The following is a 19890-nucleotide window of genomic DNA, read 5'->3' on the forward strand; positions in this document are numbered from 1 at the left end:
AGACATAACCATGTATGTGCTCCTCGGAGGAAAAAGCAGGATATAAATGCCTGGATATAATGCATAGGAGAGGGGAGGGGAATAGAAAGTGAAGGAAACGATACTGGAATCTTGGGGAAACCTTCTTGGAGTATAGCCTCCATTATAGAAGGGAAATATCTATCATGGTAGGAGGCAGTAAGAGAGACCCCATTTGATAAATGCAGACAGTACAACAAAAGTAAGGTAAGGCCCAGTTGCCTGAATAAAACAGCATTATGAGAAGTGTGTACATACCTTCTAAAAACAAAACCTATAGCTCTGAATATGTATTAAGGTTAGACAAGAATGTACTTTTACTAGAAAGTTATAGAACCTGACTAATTTAAATCTTTAAGAATGGAATCCTTCTGTGAAGTCATTTAAATCAAATCAACCCTGATGCAATATATGTTAGACATACCTGCCAAAATGGCCCTGTTTTTTCCATTCTCCTGAAAGGGAAAATAGGGACATGTTGGCAGGTATGTTAGATTGAGCTTCTACTTATAACCCTTCTCAATCTAACATACCTGCCAACATGTCCCTATTTTCCCTTTCAGGACAGGGGAAAAACAGGGCCAAAAGATGACATTTTCATCAAACCATGATGCCAGAGGTGGTTCTAACAGTAAACAGGCTTGCAGCAGAAGAAGCTAAGAAGGTGTCAATCTGCTCTGCTGCAAGCCTGTTTACTGTTAGAACCACCTCTGGCATCATGGTTTGATGAAAATGTCATCTGTTTTACTTTTGTCTAGTCACAAGGATTCCCTAAGCAAAGAGCAAGGCCTTTTCATGCCTTTCATATTATGTGACCAGTTAAAACTAGGCAAAACCAATAACAAATAATCTAAAGTGTAAGGGAATTTTTTAAAATCCAGCACATCCTAAAATGCTAAGACTGAGCAATGAAATATTAACAGGGGTGTTTCCATTGCTCAAGCACCAAGTCTGAAGTGGAGCTACTGTGGTCACACCCATGTAGACCTGAGCAGTTCTTTGGATGGGAGACCCTAAGAGTCCCCCTAAGTGCAGAATTAAAGAGGTGGGGAAAATTCTAAAGAATCAAGTTATGAACCCAGTAAAGAGATTGGTGTCATACAGAGGAAGCAGAGATGCCACCTCAGATCCTAAGAAAGGCACAAGGACACGTCTCATTTTCTTACAAGTAAAAATTCCATTTTATTTGCAGTATCACCAGGAACAGAACACACCGAGGCAGAATTCATGCCAGACACAAGTTTGCCTCTCTCTTTTTGGAATGTTAACCTCTTTGGCCTTATTACATCTGCGGAATTAGCCACTTGGGTAAAAGCCAGGCAACAAAGAGCCAAGGTAGGGGAGCTATATGGAAGCAACCAATCGTATCAGTCTTGCAAGGACCGGATACAGAAGTTAGAGTTAGCAAGGCTATTGTGTCAATGGATCTAGTTCTGGAGGAGGAGAAAAAGCAGGGAAGAAGCATATTGCTGGGCAAGGAAGGTTTATCCCCCATCACAGTCTTCAGTCTTCTCCTCCGCACAGGTTCAGCAGCGCCCTCTGGTAATCTCCCTTTGTGTCTTGCTGCAAGGAGACCAAAAAGAAAGAGAATGCAGATTAAACTTTTGGAGGTTTAGGATGATCCCAAATGTGTAAGAAAGTAAAAGTTTAAAAAAATGGAAAGCCATAAAACCACTTCATACACTATAAAGGTAAAGTGTGCCGTCAAGTCGATTTCGACTCCTGGCGCCCACAGAGCCCCGTGGTTTTCTTTTGGTAGAATATAGGAGGGGTTGACCATGGCCTCCTCCCACGCAGTATGAGATGCCTTTCAGCATCTTCCTGTATTGCTGCTGCCCGATATAGTACCAGCAGGGATTCGAACCGGCAACCTTCTGCTTGTTAGTCAAGTGTTTCCCCGCTGTGCCATTAGGTGACTCTCATACACTATGTATACCCATATAGTATAGGGGTCAACTGTTCAGTCATTTTCAGTCTCTCTCTCTTGCCCTCTCTGTGGTGTGTTTAAATGCAAGGATACTAGTTATCACCTCCAAGTGTGTGGAGTGCACTGCACTGCACACATCCAAGGTGCTGGGGTCTCAGTGACCCCGTGCATGGTGAAAATTATACCATCTTGTGGTGCAGTGTAATTATTATCCTTGCTTATCTTATCCTGTGACATCAGGTTAGTAGCTCTTGTGCTCAACCCCACAGTGACTGTTTTGCTGAGGCACCAATTAATATATTAATGATTGAGTATCCACGTCTATGGAGGCTTTGGGTAAAGTTGAGGTTGAATAGGTCAAAATGTGTGTGGGGGGGGGGGGGGGAGGTGGCATTTCTGTTCAATCCTAGATCCGGACTTCAATTTTTTTAAAAAATGCATGGAGTACCAGAAGTCTGTGGGACTGTGTAGGAATTAACACAGTGGAGTCACTACAGATCCCACCTTTACTATAGTTGCATTCCTTTAGTATAAAAATGATCTCTAGCACAATTTCATATTTTTATGCAAAGACGGACAACGTTTTTGTTGCTTTTCAAATCTGATTCTTAACTGAGGCCTATCAGACCCCAATTTCAGATTCCTAAAGTGCTCTGCGGACATAAGAGAGTAAGCATCCGGAGTCAAGTGACTGGGAGGGAGATACTGAGGTCATTCACACCATCAAAAACAGCTCCCAAACTCGGGCACAACACAATTTTGGATTGTGTGAATGACCTTATTCAGTGTGATAGAGATCGGGAGCCCACAGGCAACAAAAGGAGGACACTTCCGAAACCTTTAGAGAGCCTTCATCAGCAGCTTCTGGGAGCATATAAGCTGCCTTGTGCTGTCAAAACACTGGTCCACAAAACTCTATATTGTCTACAATGTAGACAATATATTGTCTATATACAGGTGGCAGATCCCTCAGCCCTACAATCGGAGGACTGTATGCCAGGGATTGTCCCGGGATCTCCAATGCATGTCCTTTACCACCACCCACTGACTTCCCCTTCACTCACCTGAATGAAGTAATAAAGGGACTTTCCATATTTCCTCTTGAATTCACTCTTAATTTTTAGCATGTCCACCTCAGAGCGGGAGACCATGATCCTGATCAAGATCTTGTCTTTTGTTCCTTTGCCCTGGAAATTATTTTTGAGATTTACATTTAGTTGTCTGAATGCTTGAAGTGTTACACTTAAAACATCTGCAATGTTCCCCAAAATCTCAGGGACATTTTTTTTTGGAGGGGGGGCCATAGGATGCTGCAGAAGGAAGAGCGGATTGTTGAAAAGGGCCAATCCTCTCCCATCTGGATGTCTGCTAATAAATATAATGGCATTGCCCTGTATGTCCTTTTAATTTCAATGGCACTACTTTGAGTAGTTTTATCTACTTTATTTCTCTGGATAAAACTGCTTTGGAAATGTTTGTTGAAAAGTGGTATATAAATATTTGTATTATATTAGTAATTTTCCTTATGTCAGCCAATAATTTATTTAATCATATGTTTATACCACCCGATATGTACATCTCTAGGCGGTATACAAAATTTAAGATACTAAAAATCAGATTAAAATACATGAAACAATAAAAAAATAGTATAAAACAAATTAAAATTGTTAGAATTAATTCTAAGTAAAAGCTTGTGAGAACAGGAGAGTCTTGAGGTTCTTCCTGAAAACAGAGAAGGGGATGCTCTTATTTCAGCAGGGAGCATATTCCAAAGCCCTGGGGCAGCCACAGAGAAAGCCCGGTCCCGAGTTGCCACCAGACGAGCTGGTGACAACCGTAACCTGATCTCTCCAGAAGATTGCAACAGGGTCCATGACAAAGGAGACGCTCTCTTGAACAGCCTGGACCCAAGCCCTTAAGGGATTTATAGGTGATAATAATGAGAGTTTTCTTTTTGAGATACTGAAGGAAGTAAGAAATAACTTGCAGTTTAACAAAAACACAAACCCACCCACCACTTCCTGTTAGAAGGAAAAGCCTTCTAATATTTTATCCTAAGTTCCCCAAAGAAATACTCCAACACTTCACATGGCTCTGGGCTCCACTGATTAAAAATTGTCCTTGCCAACTAAGATAGAGGACGGACACTGAAAGCTTCCGTTGATTAATATATAGATTAAACTCGCTGAAGCTTACAACCCTAATATTTGCACAACCTATAAAGCTCCTAACCTTACAGAAGATGGCCCCAATCCAGCTCTGCTGGGGCGCATCTGGTTAAGAACGTGCCTTTTCCAACCCATTCTGTCCTTTAACACACAGCAGAATGTCAGCCAGGGACAATTATTAGGAGCATCTAGCCAGCTCTGGAGAGCCTCCAGTTTAATAAGAGCCAATAACCAATTAAGCAGGAGTGTGAGTACAACAGAAAGAGGAACATTTAGTGCAAGGAAGTAGAACACAGCCCTCTGGGGGTGCCTCCTGCAAAAGCCCCATGGAAGTAAATAAGAGGACTATAGGAGAAAGCTCTGACTCTGCCATTTCAGTGGGGTTTACTCAAGAGAGACTAATCCCAGGGAACTGGGATGCCTCTCAATCCCAGTTGCAGGGCAGTCACAGCAGGAGGGAGGGCAGGCCCTCAACTCCTGCCTGTAGGCTCTCAGTGGCATCTGGTGGGCCACTGTGTGAAGATGCTGGACAAGGTGGGCCTTCTTGGGCCTGATCCATCAGAGCTGTTCTAACTCTGCCCCTAGCCTGCTTTCTGATATTGACTTATAAGATTTAAGGCCATGCTGCCCAAGTGTAAGGCAGTCTTCAAAGACAGTTACTCTACCTTCATTGAGTCGTATAGTCGGTCAGCAAAGTAGAGCTGCTTGTTCTGGATGCACTGGACTGGGGAGAGAGAGAGAGAGAGATTGAGAGAGAGAAATCAGGAGCAGAGGCAGCCCACCACCAGCGGCCCCTCTAGCCACATCTCCTGCATCGGACGTCAGACACGACCAGGGACGTGGCTGGGGAGTACCGTTTGCGCGTTCTTGCCCCGGAAAGAAACAGAAGTTGCAGACACAACCCTGTTTTCTTCTCCTCCTCCTCCAGACTCCCTTTAACCCATTCACCCCCAACGTTAGTCAGTCAGCTAGGCTACATCTGTACATGTACTTACCAAGATTGAGGAAGGCAATCTCAAGGTCCCCTTTGACTTCCTTCTTGATGCTCTCCAGCATATCGTAAGGGCTGTAACTCTTGTACCTCTCAAACACTATCAAGGATAGGAGGCAAACACAGAGCAGCTAGTGAGCTTAGGCAAAAGGCAGGATAACATGTAAATACAGCAGACACTGCTACAGACTGTGGTCTTGTGGTAGCAAGCAGGAGTTGCCAAGCCGGGTCCACCCTGGTTTGCATTTGAATGGGAGACTATGTGTGTGAGCACTGTGAAATATTCCCCTTAGGGCAGGGCTGCTCAGCTTCAGCCTTCCTGCAGATGCTGGCCTACAAATCCCATAATCGCCGGCTACTGGCCACTTTGGCTGGGGATTATGGGAGTTGTAGTCCAAAACAGCTGGTGTGGGGGTCTAAGTTGAGCAGAACTGCCTTAGGGGATGGGGTCACTCTGGGAAGAGGATCTGCATGCAGCAAGTTCCAAGGTTCCTCCCAGGTACGGCTGAAAGAGACTCTTGGCAGCCATCCTGGAGAAGCCGCTGCCAGTCTGTGTGGACAACACTGACCTAGATGGACCAAGGGTCTGACTCGGTAGAAGGCAGCTTCTTATCTCTCATGTGTCCAGGAAAACAAGCAAGCTGTCCTGACACCAGATCTCCAGCTCCTTTACAGCCTCTGTTCTTGTTGGCGTAGTCATAGGAAGACTACGGCCATGCGACCCTGAACACACCCGTCTGATCTCGGCGGCTAAGCAGGGTCAGGCTTGGTTAGAACTTGGGTGGGAGAACACCTAGGAATACCAGGTGCTATCAGTCTGGGATGGATATGAGGGCAGTTGCTTCATACACAGGAGTTCCCAGGTTCAGTCCCTGGAATCCCCAGGTAGGGCTGGGAAATGCCTCTGTCTGGAACCCTGCAGAGCGGCTGCCAGTCAGCACAGACAATATTGAACTAGGTGGACCAAAAGCCTGACTCAGTAGACAGCTGCTTCCTAGGTACTCTTCTCTGATTTTTACTTCAAGGCCCTTCCATAAGAGACACTGCCTCTCCACCCTAACATATCCCTAGTACTGACCCTCCTCTCTTTTACTTTCCTCCTTAAGGAGTCTTTAACTCTTGGTTTATATGCCTGGACCATGCTGTGTTTTAACTTCTGGACCAAACTCAGATATGTTGGGTGCTCTACAAATTAATAATATCAACCATCACCTTAGTTATCAGGCAACCATTTGAGAAAACAATTTTCTCCATGGTCCATAAGCCAATTTGCAATCAAGTGAGAGTGGGTCATGGGAAGCTGCTGTCTACTGAGTCAGGCCACTGATCCGTCCAGCCCAGGATTGTCTCCACTGACTGGCAGCAGCTCTCCAAGGTTTCAGGTAGCAGTCTTGCCCACCCCTACCTGGTGATGCTGGGGGTTGAACCTGGGACCTTCTGCATGCAAAGCAGATGCTCTACCACCGAGCTTCAGCCCCATCCCCAATCACGTGGTTCTCTCTCATCCCGTCATAGGTGGAAGGGGATTGCATGAGAAAGACCCATTTGACTGACCCCTGCCCATGCAGCTGCTTTCTTAACATATACTTGGCAGTGGCCTAGGACTACACCAGACTGTTTCGCGCTACCTTTCTGAAGATGGGGAATGCTCCTTTCCGTCATGATGTTGATCCATTTGGGAACATCCGTTCCCTTCCTCTTCACACCAGCATCATACAGATCCTGTGGTTGGAATGAAAAAGGAGCATCACTCACCAAATAAGGATGCAGAGTTTTGTATGTTCAGTTTAAAGCAATAGTTATGATAGGACAGTCAACACTTTGTATGAGTAGAGAAGAAAAGCAAAATTTAGCAGACACCCAGGCCAATCTAAGATGGATGCAGATTATAGATATTCAGCGTCACTTACCCTGGCATCTTGGTCAATCAGCTCATAATTAACCACCGAAGCATCCTCGCATCTTCTGCCCTTTTAAAGAAGAACAGAAATATCAAGTAAGTTTGAGTGCCAGGCACAACACTTCATGGACCTTTTAACATGCAAAGGGCTTTGCGAGATCTTAGTCAGATCTGAGCTTAGTTACAACTATTCCCATTTTATGCACTGAGCACAGACTGAGAGAAAGTGTGCAGCATCGATCCTCCATTAAGAACTGAGCAACTTCCACTTGCTGCTCACTCCTGATCCCTTAGCTTGGAGATTCTCAGCTTCTACCTAGCAACTGCCAACAAGGGAACACTTGCCACCGGGGTTCTCAAATTTGGGTGCCCAGATGCTGGACTACAACTCCCATCATCCACAGTCACAATGCCAGCATTCAAGGATGTGAAGTGATGAAGACCGGCTTTGTGATTTTACTTTGACAGACTTTGGTAAGCCCCTTCAAGAGCCTCTTTGATACAAGTTTTCAAATGCACAAATAAATGGCTTTCAGCGGTTGTTAGCTGGGTTAATATACAGACTGGTGCATCCACTCTTGGATGCAAGCTCTCTCTACCCTGCTTCGGTTAGCTTAAATCAATGTGCGGCAGCTGTGAAAAAGGACAATTCATCATTAGGAAGGAGATTGAAAATAAAACTGCTAATATTATAATGCCCTTATACAAAACTATGGTGCGACCACACTGGAGTACCACGTACAATTCTGGTCACCACATCAAAAAAAGGACATTGTAGAACTGGGAAAGGTGCAGAAGAGGGCAACCAAGATGATCAGGGGCCTGGAGCACCTTCCTTATGAGGCAAGGCTACAACACCTGGGGCTTTTTAGTTTAGAAAAAAGACAACTGCGGGGAGACATGATATATCATGCATGGTGTGGAGAAAGTGGCTAGAGAGAAATTCTTCTCCCTCTCCCATAACACTAGAACCAGGGGTCACCCCATGAAATTGATTGCCGGGAAATCTAGGACCAACAAACAGAAGTACTTTTTCACAGAACGCATAATCCACTTGTGGAATTCTCTGCCACAAGATGTGGTGACAGCCAACAACCTGGATGGCTTGAAGAGGGGTTTGGATAACTTCCTGGAGAAGAGGTCTACTATAGACCTCTACTAGGACATCCTACTACTAGGATGCCTCTGAGTACAAGTTGCAGGGGAGAAACAGCAGGAGAGAGGGCATGCCCTCAACTTCTGCCTGTGGCTTCCCGTGGCATCTGGTGGACCACTGTGTGAAACAGGATGCTGGACTAGATGGGCTTCCTTGGGCATGATCCAGCAGGGCTGTTCTTATACCACCATGTGGTGGTAAAACTGCCGCCCTGTAACCAGAAGGTTACAAGTTCGATCCTGACCAGGGGCTCAAGGTTGACTCAGCCTTCCATCCTTCCGAGGTCGGTAAAATGAGTACCCAGAATGTTGGGAGCAATATGCTAAATCATTGTAAACCGCTTAGAGAGCTCCGGCTATAGAGCGGTATATAAATGTAAGTGCTATTGCTAATGCTTGCGATGTTTATAAATGGTCTCCAGGGGGCAATATTGTGCAGTTTGCATCACTTGAACTCATAGAACCAGGAGGCTTCCCTTGAAAACAGCCCATCTGTCTCTCATTCTCTATGGCACCCCGCCCTCCCCCCAAAAAGCAACTACACCAGTTCTATGCAAAAAGATTGCACAGAAGTAGCCAAAAGGAAAAATTCAGATGCTATCTATCATGAGAGGTCACTAATAAAAATGACTGCTTTTCATGGGAGGGATCTGCTCAACTGAACTGAAGTGAAGAATCAAGATCAAACTAGGTGATACTTTGGAGATTCATAATCAGGTCCCTCAAGCCTCTTTTAATTTCTTTTTTAAAGCAATATCTGTGAGTTTTCCTCAGCAAAGCAAATAGTAGCTTTTGGGAAGAGGAGGACACAATCTACACTGGCAAAGTGAATTGGGAATAAGTTGTCCCTCCAGCACCATCGTCCTGATCCAATTCATCCCTAGGGGTGTGCACAGAAAGAGATTTGAGCTCTGTTCTGAGCTCAGAACAGGATGCAAATCCCCAGAACGTTCCACTGGTCGAGCCGGCTGTTCCGATGGAACAAGCTCGGACTGTTCTGAGTGCCGGGGGGGGGGGGCTGTTTTCCCCTTTGACTCGTTTTGGCACTGGCCTCCAATTGGCTCACAATCTCCTTGCTTTTTGGTTGGCTTGTGATCATACAACTCAGCGATTTGAAGTTAAAATAAGCATAGGAAGCAACTGCCAGATCACGAGACTCATACCTTGGCTAGAGCAACCATCAGCTTGCGGAAGTCGCCAGATGTGTCGGAGATGATGTCTTTTTCCAGCTCAGTCTTGTACACTGGGGGGGGGGGGGAGAAAAAAGAAAAAGAATACCATAGGAATGAGAAAACAGCCTTTTTGGGTTTCGTCAGGGGTTCCCAACCTTCGGTCCCCTCATGCTGTTGGATCACAACTCCCACCATCCCCAGCCACAATGAACCATTGTGAGTGAGGATGATGGGAGCTGCAGTCCAACAGTATCTGGGGATGCAAAGCTGGGAACCCTTTGGTTAGACCAATGACTCAGGATCATAGGTAGGAGAGCTAGGGAAGCCCGTTCTCTGCCCAAGACCTTGGAAAGCTGCTGCTAGTCAGAGTAGAGTGCATCGGGACAGATTCTAGGAGGACCAATGGCCTGACTCCGTAGATGGCAGCTTCCTATCTTCATACAAACTTACTTTCTTTGTAAACCTTATTGATTAAGGCAAGCTCCTGGTTTGTACGTGAACAGATGATCTCGATGAGCGTGTCTTCGTCCGTTCCCAGACCCTGAAACGCAAGCAAATGGATTTAATTTGTATATGAACAAGTTTGTTGCTACTGCCCAGTTTGGTTTGTTTTTTTTAATGTCATCCAGGTATAGCTTGAAAATGTTTAAAAATGTATTTTTAAAAGATCAGTGAAAAAGTCCCTATGTAGAGAAGCAGCAGTATCTTACAAAAGGTGACTGGTGAGAAAGAGAGAAATGGAGATGCCACTTTTCAGGTACTAGAGGTTCAGGTTCTTGTAAACCACCCAGAGAACTTGCATTTTATATAAACAGAGCTAAGCTCTGGTACTGAGAATAGATTCTGGACAAGAATTCTAGGGAAACCTATCTCTTGGAATAAACCAAAATGCAGCCTCAGTTTCTCTTTGCCAAGGGTGGAGCTATATTTGAATAGATGGATTCAAAGCACCCAGGGGCCCCCAGCTCCTGAGGGCCCCCCAGCTCCACCCCTCCCTATTTTCTTCATTATCTCCCTCATTCCAAGGGGCTGCCAGGGAGAAGGGCAAACATGGGCCCCCTCTCCCCTAGCTATGCCCCTGCTCTTTGCAAAGGACAGTTGGAACTAAAATTAAATATTTTTACTTTGAAATGAGTGCAATGCACACACTACATTCAGAAGGTGTTTTACAGAAGTAGAAATCAATACTGTGCAGACCCTTAAAAATAGGTGCCTAACTTATTATCCCTGCTAATCCTGAAGAACAAAAATTATATTTTGCATGACAGACTAACATTCAGATTTCATACATTTTGAACAAGCTGAATGAGTTCAAGGGACAGATATTATAAAATATGTATTTCAAAGTCTGGTTTTATGATCAAAGTCAAGATTTAATCAGCAGGTTCCTATATCGCTCGTCTTCCCTGCATGGTGAACATATAAAACTGAATACAGAAGCAGAGCTTTGAACTAAAGTTGAATTAACGGTATAAAGTGTAAATCAATTATGAAGCTGTTAATACAATAAGAAAATTAGTAATCCACATGAAAAGGTGTCAGGTGTTAATTAAACTCTTTGGGACCTCTGATGACCCTTCCAAGCAGAATTCAGCCAGAATGATCCCAGCCGAAGGGTGGAAACTGACGATTAATTTCAGTTCCGTTCCACTTCCAGCCGGCATTATTTATAAGGCAGTTTGGGCTGACAAGATACTGGGACATTTTTAGGCAGAATGTTTCATTAACAAGACTTACTTTATCGGCCCCTCTTTCTAACCTTTTTTTTTTTTTTTTTTTAAAGAATTCAAAGAGTGGGGATAAAAAAAAAAGACAAAAGACTCAAGATTTTGTGGGAGAACTAGTTTTGTGGTTGATTGGGCCATCGAGTCAGTGTTTTATTTATTTATCTAACATTTTTATACCACCCAAAACTTGCATCTCTGGGCAGTTTACAATTAAACCAGTCAATTCCTGGCGACCACAGAGCCCTGTGGTTGTCTTTAGTAGAGTACAGGAGGGGTTGACCATTGCCATCTCCCACGCAGTATGAGATGATGCCTTTCAGCATCTTCCTATATTGCTGCTGCCCGACAGAAGTGTTTCCCATAGTCTGGGAAACGTCCCAGCAAGGATTAAAATCAGCAACCTCTTGCTCCCTAGACAAGTTATTGGCTGTGGTGCTGCCTTAATCTTGTTTTAGATTAACAAGCTTAATACGTCCTGCTTTTGTGACTAGAGAGCTCCCTGCTCCCTAGGCAGGTTGCTTCCCCTCTGCACCATTAGGTGGATTGGTTTTGTGGTAGCAAGCATGAACTGCTCCCTTTGCTAAGCAGGGTCCAACTTGGTTTGCATTTGGATGGGTGACTACATGTGAGCACTAAGATATTCCCTTTGGGGGATGGTCTCTTCAGTAATAGGATACTATTACTATTACTCACACTGTCACTCTGGGAAGAGCAGAAGGTTTCAAATGTGTCCTGTCCTGTCCCATCCCATCCCCCCCCCCGCCCCGCCCCCCCCCCCCACAGCTTCTCCAAGTTAGGGCTGAGAGAGATTCCTGCCTACACCCTTGGAGAAGCCACTGCCAGTCTGTGTAGACAATACCGAGCTAGATAGACCAAGGGTCTGACTCGGTATATGGAAGCTTCCTATGTTCCTATAACGGCATTTAGCAGCATTACACATCTGTGACAGGAGAGGGCAGCACAGATTAAAAACATAGCAAGGACTGCACACTCCTCTACTAGACTTACAATGAAGAACGTACATGGAGTTTAGGAGCATAACAAGCAGAGTCTGGCCTGGGTTGTGTGACTGAAGGGAGTGAAACAAGATGTGCAGCTGATCCTGCAGGCCACACCAGAAAAACGTATTTCACTTTGGAAGGCAACAGCTGGTCTTTATGCAACTCTATGGTGTTCTAGAATAGCTCCTACAAAACACCTGTGGTGCAAAAGCCGAAATTGGGATAAACAGAGGCAATGTGGTACCAACAGAAAAAGTGGACAAGGGGCAGCCAACACCTACAAGTTCTGTAGGTTCAAGTTCTGTAAGTTCCAAGTTCTGTAAGGGGTGTCTAGCAGAACTTGGAAGTATCTGGAATGCCATTCCTTTCCAACAATGGACCAAGGGCCGTAGACCTGAGAGTCCCATCTCCCAGCTCTCATTTACCTTCATGGACCCTTTCAGTTCAGAAGCATCGTACTGAGGCGCTGTCTTCATCAGACCCAGGATCACCGTCTCCAGGTGCCCAGACAGAGCAGACTTCAGAGCTGCAGGGAGTTCCTAAACAGAGGAGAGAGACAGAATACTTCGTAGTCACTGGCCTCCAGACAATTGGACCCTCACGTCTAATTCTGTCATTTGTTCTCCCAAAGCTCTCCTAATGTAGCCTCTTGTTAGCACAGTTTTTAGCTGCTGATGTTTTGTTGTTTCGTTATTGCATGCTGCCTGGAGTCAGTTTCCGGAAAAGGCAGGATAGAAACTTACAAAAATAAGTAGTGGCAAGTTAACCTGAAAGCTGAATTTACGCAGTTATGTATAAGCTCAGCTGAGTCTGCATTGTCAAAGGATGCTCTCCATACATCCAGTCTGAAAAACTCAGAATCCTGGCTATCCCCTCAAACAATGTCTCCAAGAAAATCCACTGGAAATAATTTCCTTAGGGAACTCATCCAGGGAAAGCAATTTTCTGCATCAGCTTCCTGTTTCTCTACAACTGACTCATATTTTTCCATTGTGGAATTGGACAGGCTCCTGTCACACTTTCCATGGTTTCCTGGAGTCTTTTGGCATCTACACATCGAATCTGAAGAGAAAGGTTTATCCGGACCATTGGAAGGAATGAAGGACAATGATTGTAAAGGCATTTAGCTATAAGCAAATACGCCCAACAGCAGAACAGTGACAGATGCATAGCTGAAACAAACTTCATGGATCCTGGATTACAGATGCTTGGCTTGCTTTAATGCAGGAGGCCATGCTCTGTAGATATTTGGAAGTCCAGGACCAAAAGGGAAAAAATCCAACTGGCATTTCTTTTCATGAATTTACAATGAGCAGCATCTAACAATAAGTTCTCTGTGCATTTTCACCAGTTTTTGCTTTGCTATGGTCTAATGACTAATGCCAATCAAGCCTATCTTGCATTCTACGATACGTTCTCCCATCCAAGCCTCTCTAACATAAGTGAGAACTGTGGTAGGGAAACATTTTCACAAATGTCAGCATTTTAGGGACTTTTTCTCTTGGTTTATCAGACGCCAAACCAAAGATAAGGAAGCTTAACTGCAGTTTCGTGCAATGCCTGAATTGACTAATCCTCGTTTGCAAACAGATTGGCATGCCAGAATCAAAAGTGTGGTCTGAAGCGGGGCTGCAAAGCATGCGCAAGTCTCCAGGGAGTGGGGCCTTCAGCACCACTGATGTGCCGCTCCGGCTGGGTCAGGCCAAGCCGAGTGCTTCAGGAATGCCATCCGGGCTACAGGCCCAGCCTTGCGGAGCATTCTGTCAGCTGACCCCAAGAGCAAATCAACAGGCATTGTGGATCAACCTGGCAGGCTAATGTCGGGCAGTAATTTAAACAGGAAGATCCAACTTTCTCCCCCAGCTCTTGCGCAACTATCTGCTTAACTAGCAGCAGGTCTCTCCGAATTGAAATGAAGGGTCTTTGGTCTTCTGCTTTATAGTTTCTGCCATCTGCTTGTTTTAAGAGTTTTGGCCACCGAAGGATTCTGAGAATAGCAGGGGCGATGCAGCAAAGGGCTAAGAGTGAGCCACCGTGGGATAGGAAGTCTTGAGTTCAAGTCTTACACAGCAGCCTCAGGCCTCTGTTGCCAGATTTGGCTTTTTTAAAGCCAAATTTTGGGTTACGGCCCATTTGACTCACGAGTATACCCCTGAGGCTCAGGCCACGATCAACTCCACCTCAGCCCCACCATCTGCAGCATGACGTTAATAATAATACCCATTTCCCAGACAGGGCTGTTGTCAGGATTATCGACAGGATGTACGTGAAGCATTTTGAATGCTTGGCAGACAACACAGAAGTGCCAAGCAGGATTATTATCTGTGTTAGGTAGTCAGCACTGGTGAAGGATGGAGGATGAGGAGGAGGAGGAGAATAGAGAAAGGGGTACTACAAAGAGGGACAACCAAAATGATCAGGAGCAGCTGGTCCTAACAAGCTGGGAAGGGGGGTTCCCAACTGAGGCACAGCTGCCACTGGTTCCTGACAGCTCCTCTCTATCCCACCCTGGCCAGTATTAACACAAGCTGTGCTGCCTGCAGGCCGGCTATTCATCTGGTAGAGCTGTGAAAGTTCAGCCCACTCAGCTCTACCTGACAAATGGCCAGCCTGCAGGCAGCCTGGCTCACATTAACACTGGCCAGGGTGGGATTGGGGAAAGAGGAGCTGCCAGGAACCAGCAGCAGCTGCACCTCATTTGGCCGACCCTCTACACACACACACACACACACACACACACACACACACACACACACACACGGCTTGTTAGGATGAGCCACTGCTGATCAGGAGGCTGAAGCATCTTCCCTGCAAGGAGAGGCTACAAGGTTTGTGGGCTTTTGAGTCTTAGAAAAATAGGTAGCTAAGTAGGGAAGGGATAGGGTAGGGTTTAGCCTCAGGAAGTAGCAATGGCCACAAAGCATGCATGGCTTTAAAAAAAAAAAAAAGGAGGAGGAGATCTCGATGCACAGTCAAGTTCTTTATTGCTTATAACCAAAGGCCTATTAACCAAGAGAGCCAAATGGAACCTCCATGTTCAGAAGCAGTACACCTCCAATACCAGCTGCTGCTTGTGGGATTCCTGGAAGCATTGTCTTGGCCACTGTTAGAAACTGGGATCAAATCTCATTCTGAATGCCTGACAAGATCAATGCAAAGACCACAGAGCAGGGCTGTACAGCTTTGGTCCTCCTACAGATGCTGGACTCCAACTCCCATCATCCCCAGCTATTGGCCACTGTGGGCGGGGATGATGGGAGTTGTAGTCCAGCTTCCGTAGGCGGGCCAAAGCTGTGCAGCCCTGCCGTAGGCTGGGCTAACTGAGCAAAGAGGCACCTTTCAAAAGTGGCGGGTCTCTTTATTTAGCAGGGGGAGAGCAACTGGCCCTCTCCATTCCCAGCACAACATCCCTCCAGTGGCTGTTGCCGGTGTCTATCTTGTGTTTGATTTTTAGATTGTGAGCCCTTTGGGGACAGGGAGCCATTTTATTTTTGTATTTATATCTATGTAAACCTCTTTGGGAACTTTTGTTGACAAGCAGGATATAAATATTTGTACAGAGAGTCCCCCCGCCCCTCCCGGTACCTTCTTAGTTCTCCTCTGGTAGGCAAAAGCAATGTCCTGCCGCTGTTCATTGCTGCGGTTTGTCAAGATGTTGACAATGGTCACCTCATCCACGCCTGCAAAGAGAGAGATTGTTGGCAGATGACTGGCAAGTTGCCTCCTGCACTCAGACGGGGAGCACATGAAGCGCACGTGAGCAATGCTGCATCTCCTGCCTCTGCCCTAGTACTGACTGGGCTCCTGAATCACACCAGGTCAGGATTGGATCCAGACATTTTGGCGGAAAAATGCATTCATATCATCCATTCACGTTCACCCCACCACGGCATTTCTTCTATCCTCAGAACAATCCAGGATTGCTTGGGGTCCCCAAATGTTGTTGTAATACAACTCCCATCATTCCCAGCCTTCAGCCACAGAGGCTGGCCATGATGGGAGATGTAGTCCAACAATATCTGGGGTTTCTGACAGCCCCTGCTGTAAGGAGGTCAGGGAGAGAGAGAGAGAGAGAGTGTGTGTGTGTGTGTGGCCCAAGGTTACCCAGCACGTTTCATGGCCAAGCACGGATCTGAATTTGCATCTCTTCAGTCCATAGCAGGCATCCTGGCCACTATGCAGGTCTAGAAAGGACCTTCAATGAGTTCAACCAAGTATACAAAGAGAACCCACCACAATATAGTGGCCCAAAAGACTACAATAGGCATGGGTCTTAACAGACTATAAAGCCTGTAAGTGATGGGAGTATAAAATGCCTCCAAGTAACAATAGTTGTGGGGGGTGAGATGCAGGGGGCAGAGTACTATGGCAACCCAATCAGGACCCTCCACCCCGCAAATAGGAATAAAAAAGATGAAAGCTTTCTTAATGGCGTAGCTTGCTCTAAACCAGGAGTAGAAAACATTGGCTCTCCAGTTGTTGCCAAACTACAACTCCCAACATCCCCAGCTGCAATTTGTTGCCAAGGTTGTCTACCCTTGAGCTAAACCAGGCCTGCTCAGCTTAGGCACCCCCCCCCAGCTGTTTTTGGACTACAACTCCCATAATCCCCAGCCACAGTGGACAATAGCGAGGGATTGTGGGAGTTGTAGGCCAACATCTGCAAGAGGGCTGAAGTTAAGCAGCTCTGCTCTAAAGCCATGTAACACTGAACTGAAATGAGTACATATTCTTCCTCTTTATATTGTAAGCCCTTGGGGCAGAGGCCTGTCCTCTTGTAAGGCCACACACACTTACAAAGATATATGCATGTGGAAATGAGCCCACAGTACATATGCAAACCCGGCTTTCATCCATTCATAAACACAACTTTTCCATTTCAACCACGTTTCAACAAAATTCCAGGATACAGACCAAAAAACAAACAAACCCACAACTCTAGCTAGCATCTGAAAATAGTTAAGCAACAGTTTGCAGCAGAAAGAGCGGGGCAGCTTTGGAAACCCCCTACAGACCCAGGCTCCTCAAGCAAGAGCAGAGAGCTTTTCTGTTCAAGGTCTGCAGAGATAAAGAGACAGGACAGCTCATTCATGGCACTGGCATTCTGTGGGGAACGTCCCGCATGCATTTCAGGGCAAGAAGATACCATGGGCAGGATGGTGAGTCACAGCTACCGAGACATGGGTGGGGCGGACGCCAGTTGTTCAGTGGAGAATGGGTGTGTGTGTGTGTGTGTGTGTGTGTGTGTGTGTGTGTCACACTTTCTTATGAAAAGGAAGGAGTGTCCAGGCATTGTGGCTTTTCCATTCTCATGTTGCAACACTCCAATCAGTTTTGTGAACACTAGTCTCCCTGGAGACAGGCGTGTGTGCGTGTATTTGAAGTTAGCACTTTAGCAATAAAGCACTGGCTTTATTGCTGAGTGCATGGCTTACTGGGCCTTGGAGAACAAAGCAAGAATGATTTTGTGGCTGGACAGAAAGCACAGCATTTAAATAACCCAAGTACAAGTTTCCAAAGAAGAGGGTTATTGTCGCTCTCCCTCCTGGAGTCCTAGTATCAGTTCTCCAGTTGCCAAGCTCCTGGCAGAGAGGTGGTTTCTGTTGCATCCATCCATCCCCACAGAAAACATGCACCATGCCACACCCAGGAGCCCTCACCCTAGACAGGAAAAAGTTTTTTGACTGTATCCATTTTATTAAAATTGTAAACTGCCCTGAGCAGTAGTGCACTGGAGGAGTAGAGTGCAAGTATTTTCAACAAACAACCACCAGCGTGGTGTAGTGGTTAGAGTGCTGGACTAGGACTGGGGAGACCCGAGTTCAAATCCCCATTCAGCCAGCCATGAGACTTGCTGGGTGACTCTGGGCCAGTCACTTCTCTCTCAGCCTAACCTACTTCACAGGGTTGTTGTGAAGATAAACCTAAGTATGTAGTACACCGCTCTGGGCTCCTGGGAGGAAGAGTGGGATATAAAAAAATGTAAACACAAACACAAAACAAAAAAAACCCAAACAACCAACCATGGCTTCCACCAACTGTAACTTTTCCCACACGGTCCTGCAAATGCTGATTTCCAAAGTCCAAGATTGTGAAAAAGGGAGTTCACCAGGCTACCAGAGTTTCAGTGAGGTCGTTTTTGCAGCTGGCCCTGGGTGAACTGGCCAGTGTGCATAGTAGGTTGGGCCCTTTCATGCAACATAGCTGTATGGAAACTAACTCCCTCGTTGGGGGGGAAAGATTCTTTGAAACTTGAGAGAGATCAAGTATGTTTGGTGTGATTTACTGTTTGGCAAAGCAGAAAATGAATAACCTGAGCAGAGGAAGAACTGCCCCAGGCAATTTACACACCCCTTGGCCAGAACACTCAGACACAGATTTTACTGTAAACAGCAACAGGAGTGTCCAACAACCACCAGGAAGCTTTGAATGGTTATAAAAACTGGCTTCCATAATGGGACACCCCATGCCAGCTAAAATCAAGTCATGACTTAGGCCCCAACTAGATAGTGATGGAGCAGTCACCACTGGTTGCTGAAGTGCCCTCCCTATTGACAGGTGAAATTTCAGTCTGACATTTCAAAAGTCCAGTGGGTTTAATTTAAAAACTGGAGCAATGGCACAGAAGTAGAGATGAAAACCCCAGGTTCTGTTGGGAGCTCTGTTGGGGTCTGGAGAGCTTTCGTTCACCACCACCACGATGAGGAATAGGAACATGCTTGTTCTTTTGCAAAATGAACCTTGAAGATGCCAAAAATGGTGCATTTAGATTTATGGGATACACGAAGCCTTGATAATAACTATGTCTGCCCCTGTTAATTGAGCGCACTTTTTTTAAAGGTTTCAGGGAGTGGTTTCCAGAGCATGCCAGGAAGTTGGTTTCCTACAGGCATTCCATTCCTGGAGAGGAGGAACACCATTAAGCTACACGAACATGCAGCCATTTCTCCCCACACTCCAGAAAGTGTCCAACTGCATCTGCAACGTTCTGAGGAGCAAGTGTCGAAGTCATCACAGCTCCTCCAACTTTAGGCAAGTGAATGCTTCTTTCCCACTACTCTCCCCTTTTGGTCCTGCAAGGGAATAACTGTGCCATTCCATAGAATTAACCCCCCACACACACACACACCAGCTTAAGGATCAAGCCACACCAAGCCAGCCTGGTCTGCAGTGCCAGAGACTGAGCCCCAGGGTGCCACACCCAATTGGTACATGATCAAGGCAGTTGCCGAGAGGCCTCTTCCCTGTGCTTCAGGCTGCACACCGCCACCTCCGTAGCATATTTATGCAGCACCATTCGCATGCATGGTACCTGACAGCGTTTGTGAGGACAGGTCTCTGGCCCAAGGAGCTTCCAATCTGGAATGCAACAGTGGGAACAGAGGAAGGGAAGAGAAATGGAGGTGGAACCAACACGAGGAGAGCATATACTGCCATATACCGAGTCAGACCCTTGGTCTATCTAGCTCAGTATTGTCTACTCAGACTGGCAGCGGCTTCTCCAAGGTTGCAGGCAGGAATCTCTCTCAGCCCTATCTTGGAGATGCCTTCAGACAGGGAACTTGGAACCTTCTGATCTTCCCAGAGCGGCTCCATCCCCTGAGGGGAATATCTTACAGTGCTCACACTTCTAGTCTCCCTTTCAAATGCAACCATTGTGGACCCTGCTTAGCTAAGGGGACAAGGCATGCTTACTACCACAAGACCAGCTCCCCCCGTGCATCAAAGGAGGCACAGCTCTGGTGGCACTTCACTTTCCCATCTCGCCCCACCGTTAACAAGACCTGCACGGCCTGCAGGCTGGCTATTTGTCAGGTAGAACTGCATGCTG

General features: G+C 46.1%; 1 protein-coding gene across 1 annotated transcript in view; it reads right to left on the bottom strand.

Annotated features, from left to right (window-relative positions):
* Positions 1-1175: 1175 nt before the first annotated feature.
* The window catches only part of ANXA2 (annexin A2), a 34778-nt gene continuing 16063 nt past the window's right edge, over positions 1176-19890 (bottom strand). The window contains exons 4-13 of the mRNA XM_053273022.1: positions 15645-15739; positions 12485-12598; positions 9782-9872; positions 9323-9402; positions 7015-7074; positions 6733-6826; positions 5109-5204; positions 4779-4837; positions 3010-3132; positions 1176-1581 (exon numbers count right to left, since the gene is read on the bottom strand). Coding sequence (XP_053128997.1) covers positions 1522-1581; positions 3010-3132; positions 4779-4837; positions 5109-5204; positions 6733-6826; positions 7015-7074; positions 9323-9402; positions 9782-9872; positions 12485-12598; positions 15645-15739 — 872 coding nt within the window. The 3' untranslated portion in view covers positions 1176-1521. The remainder of the gene's footprint in view (positions 1582-3009; positions 3133-4778; positions 4838-5108; positions 5205-6732; positions 6827-7014; positions 7075-9322; positions 9403-9781; positions 9873-12484; positions 12599-15644; positions 15740-19890) is intronic.

This window comes from Hemicordylus capensis, chromosome 10 (assembly GCF_027244095.1).
Source record: "Hemicordylus capensis ecotype Gifberg chromosome 10, rHemCap1.1.pri, whole genome shotgun sequence".
In the NCBI taxonomy this organism is placed as follows: domain Eukaryota; kingdom Metazoa; phylum Chordata; class Lepidosauria; order Squamata; family Cordylidae; genus Hemicordylus; species Hemicordylus capensis.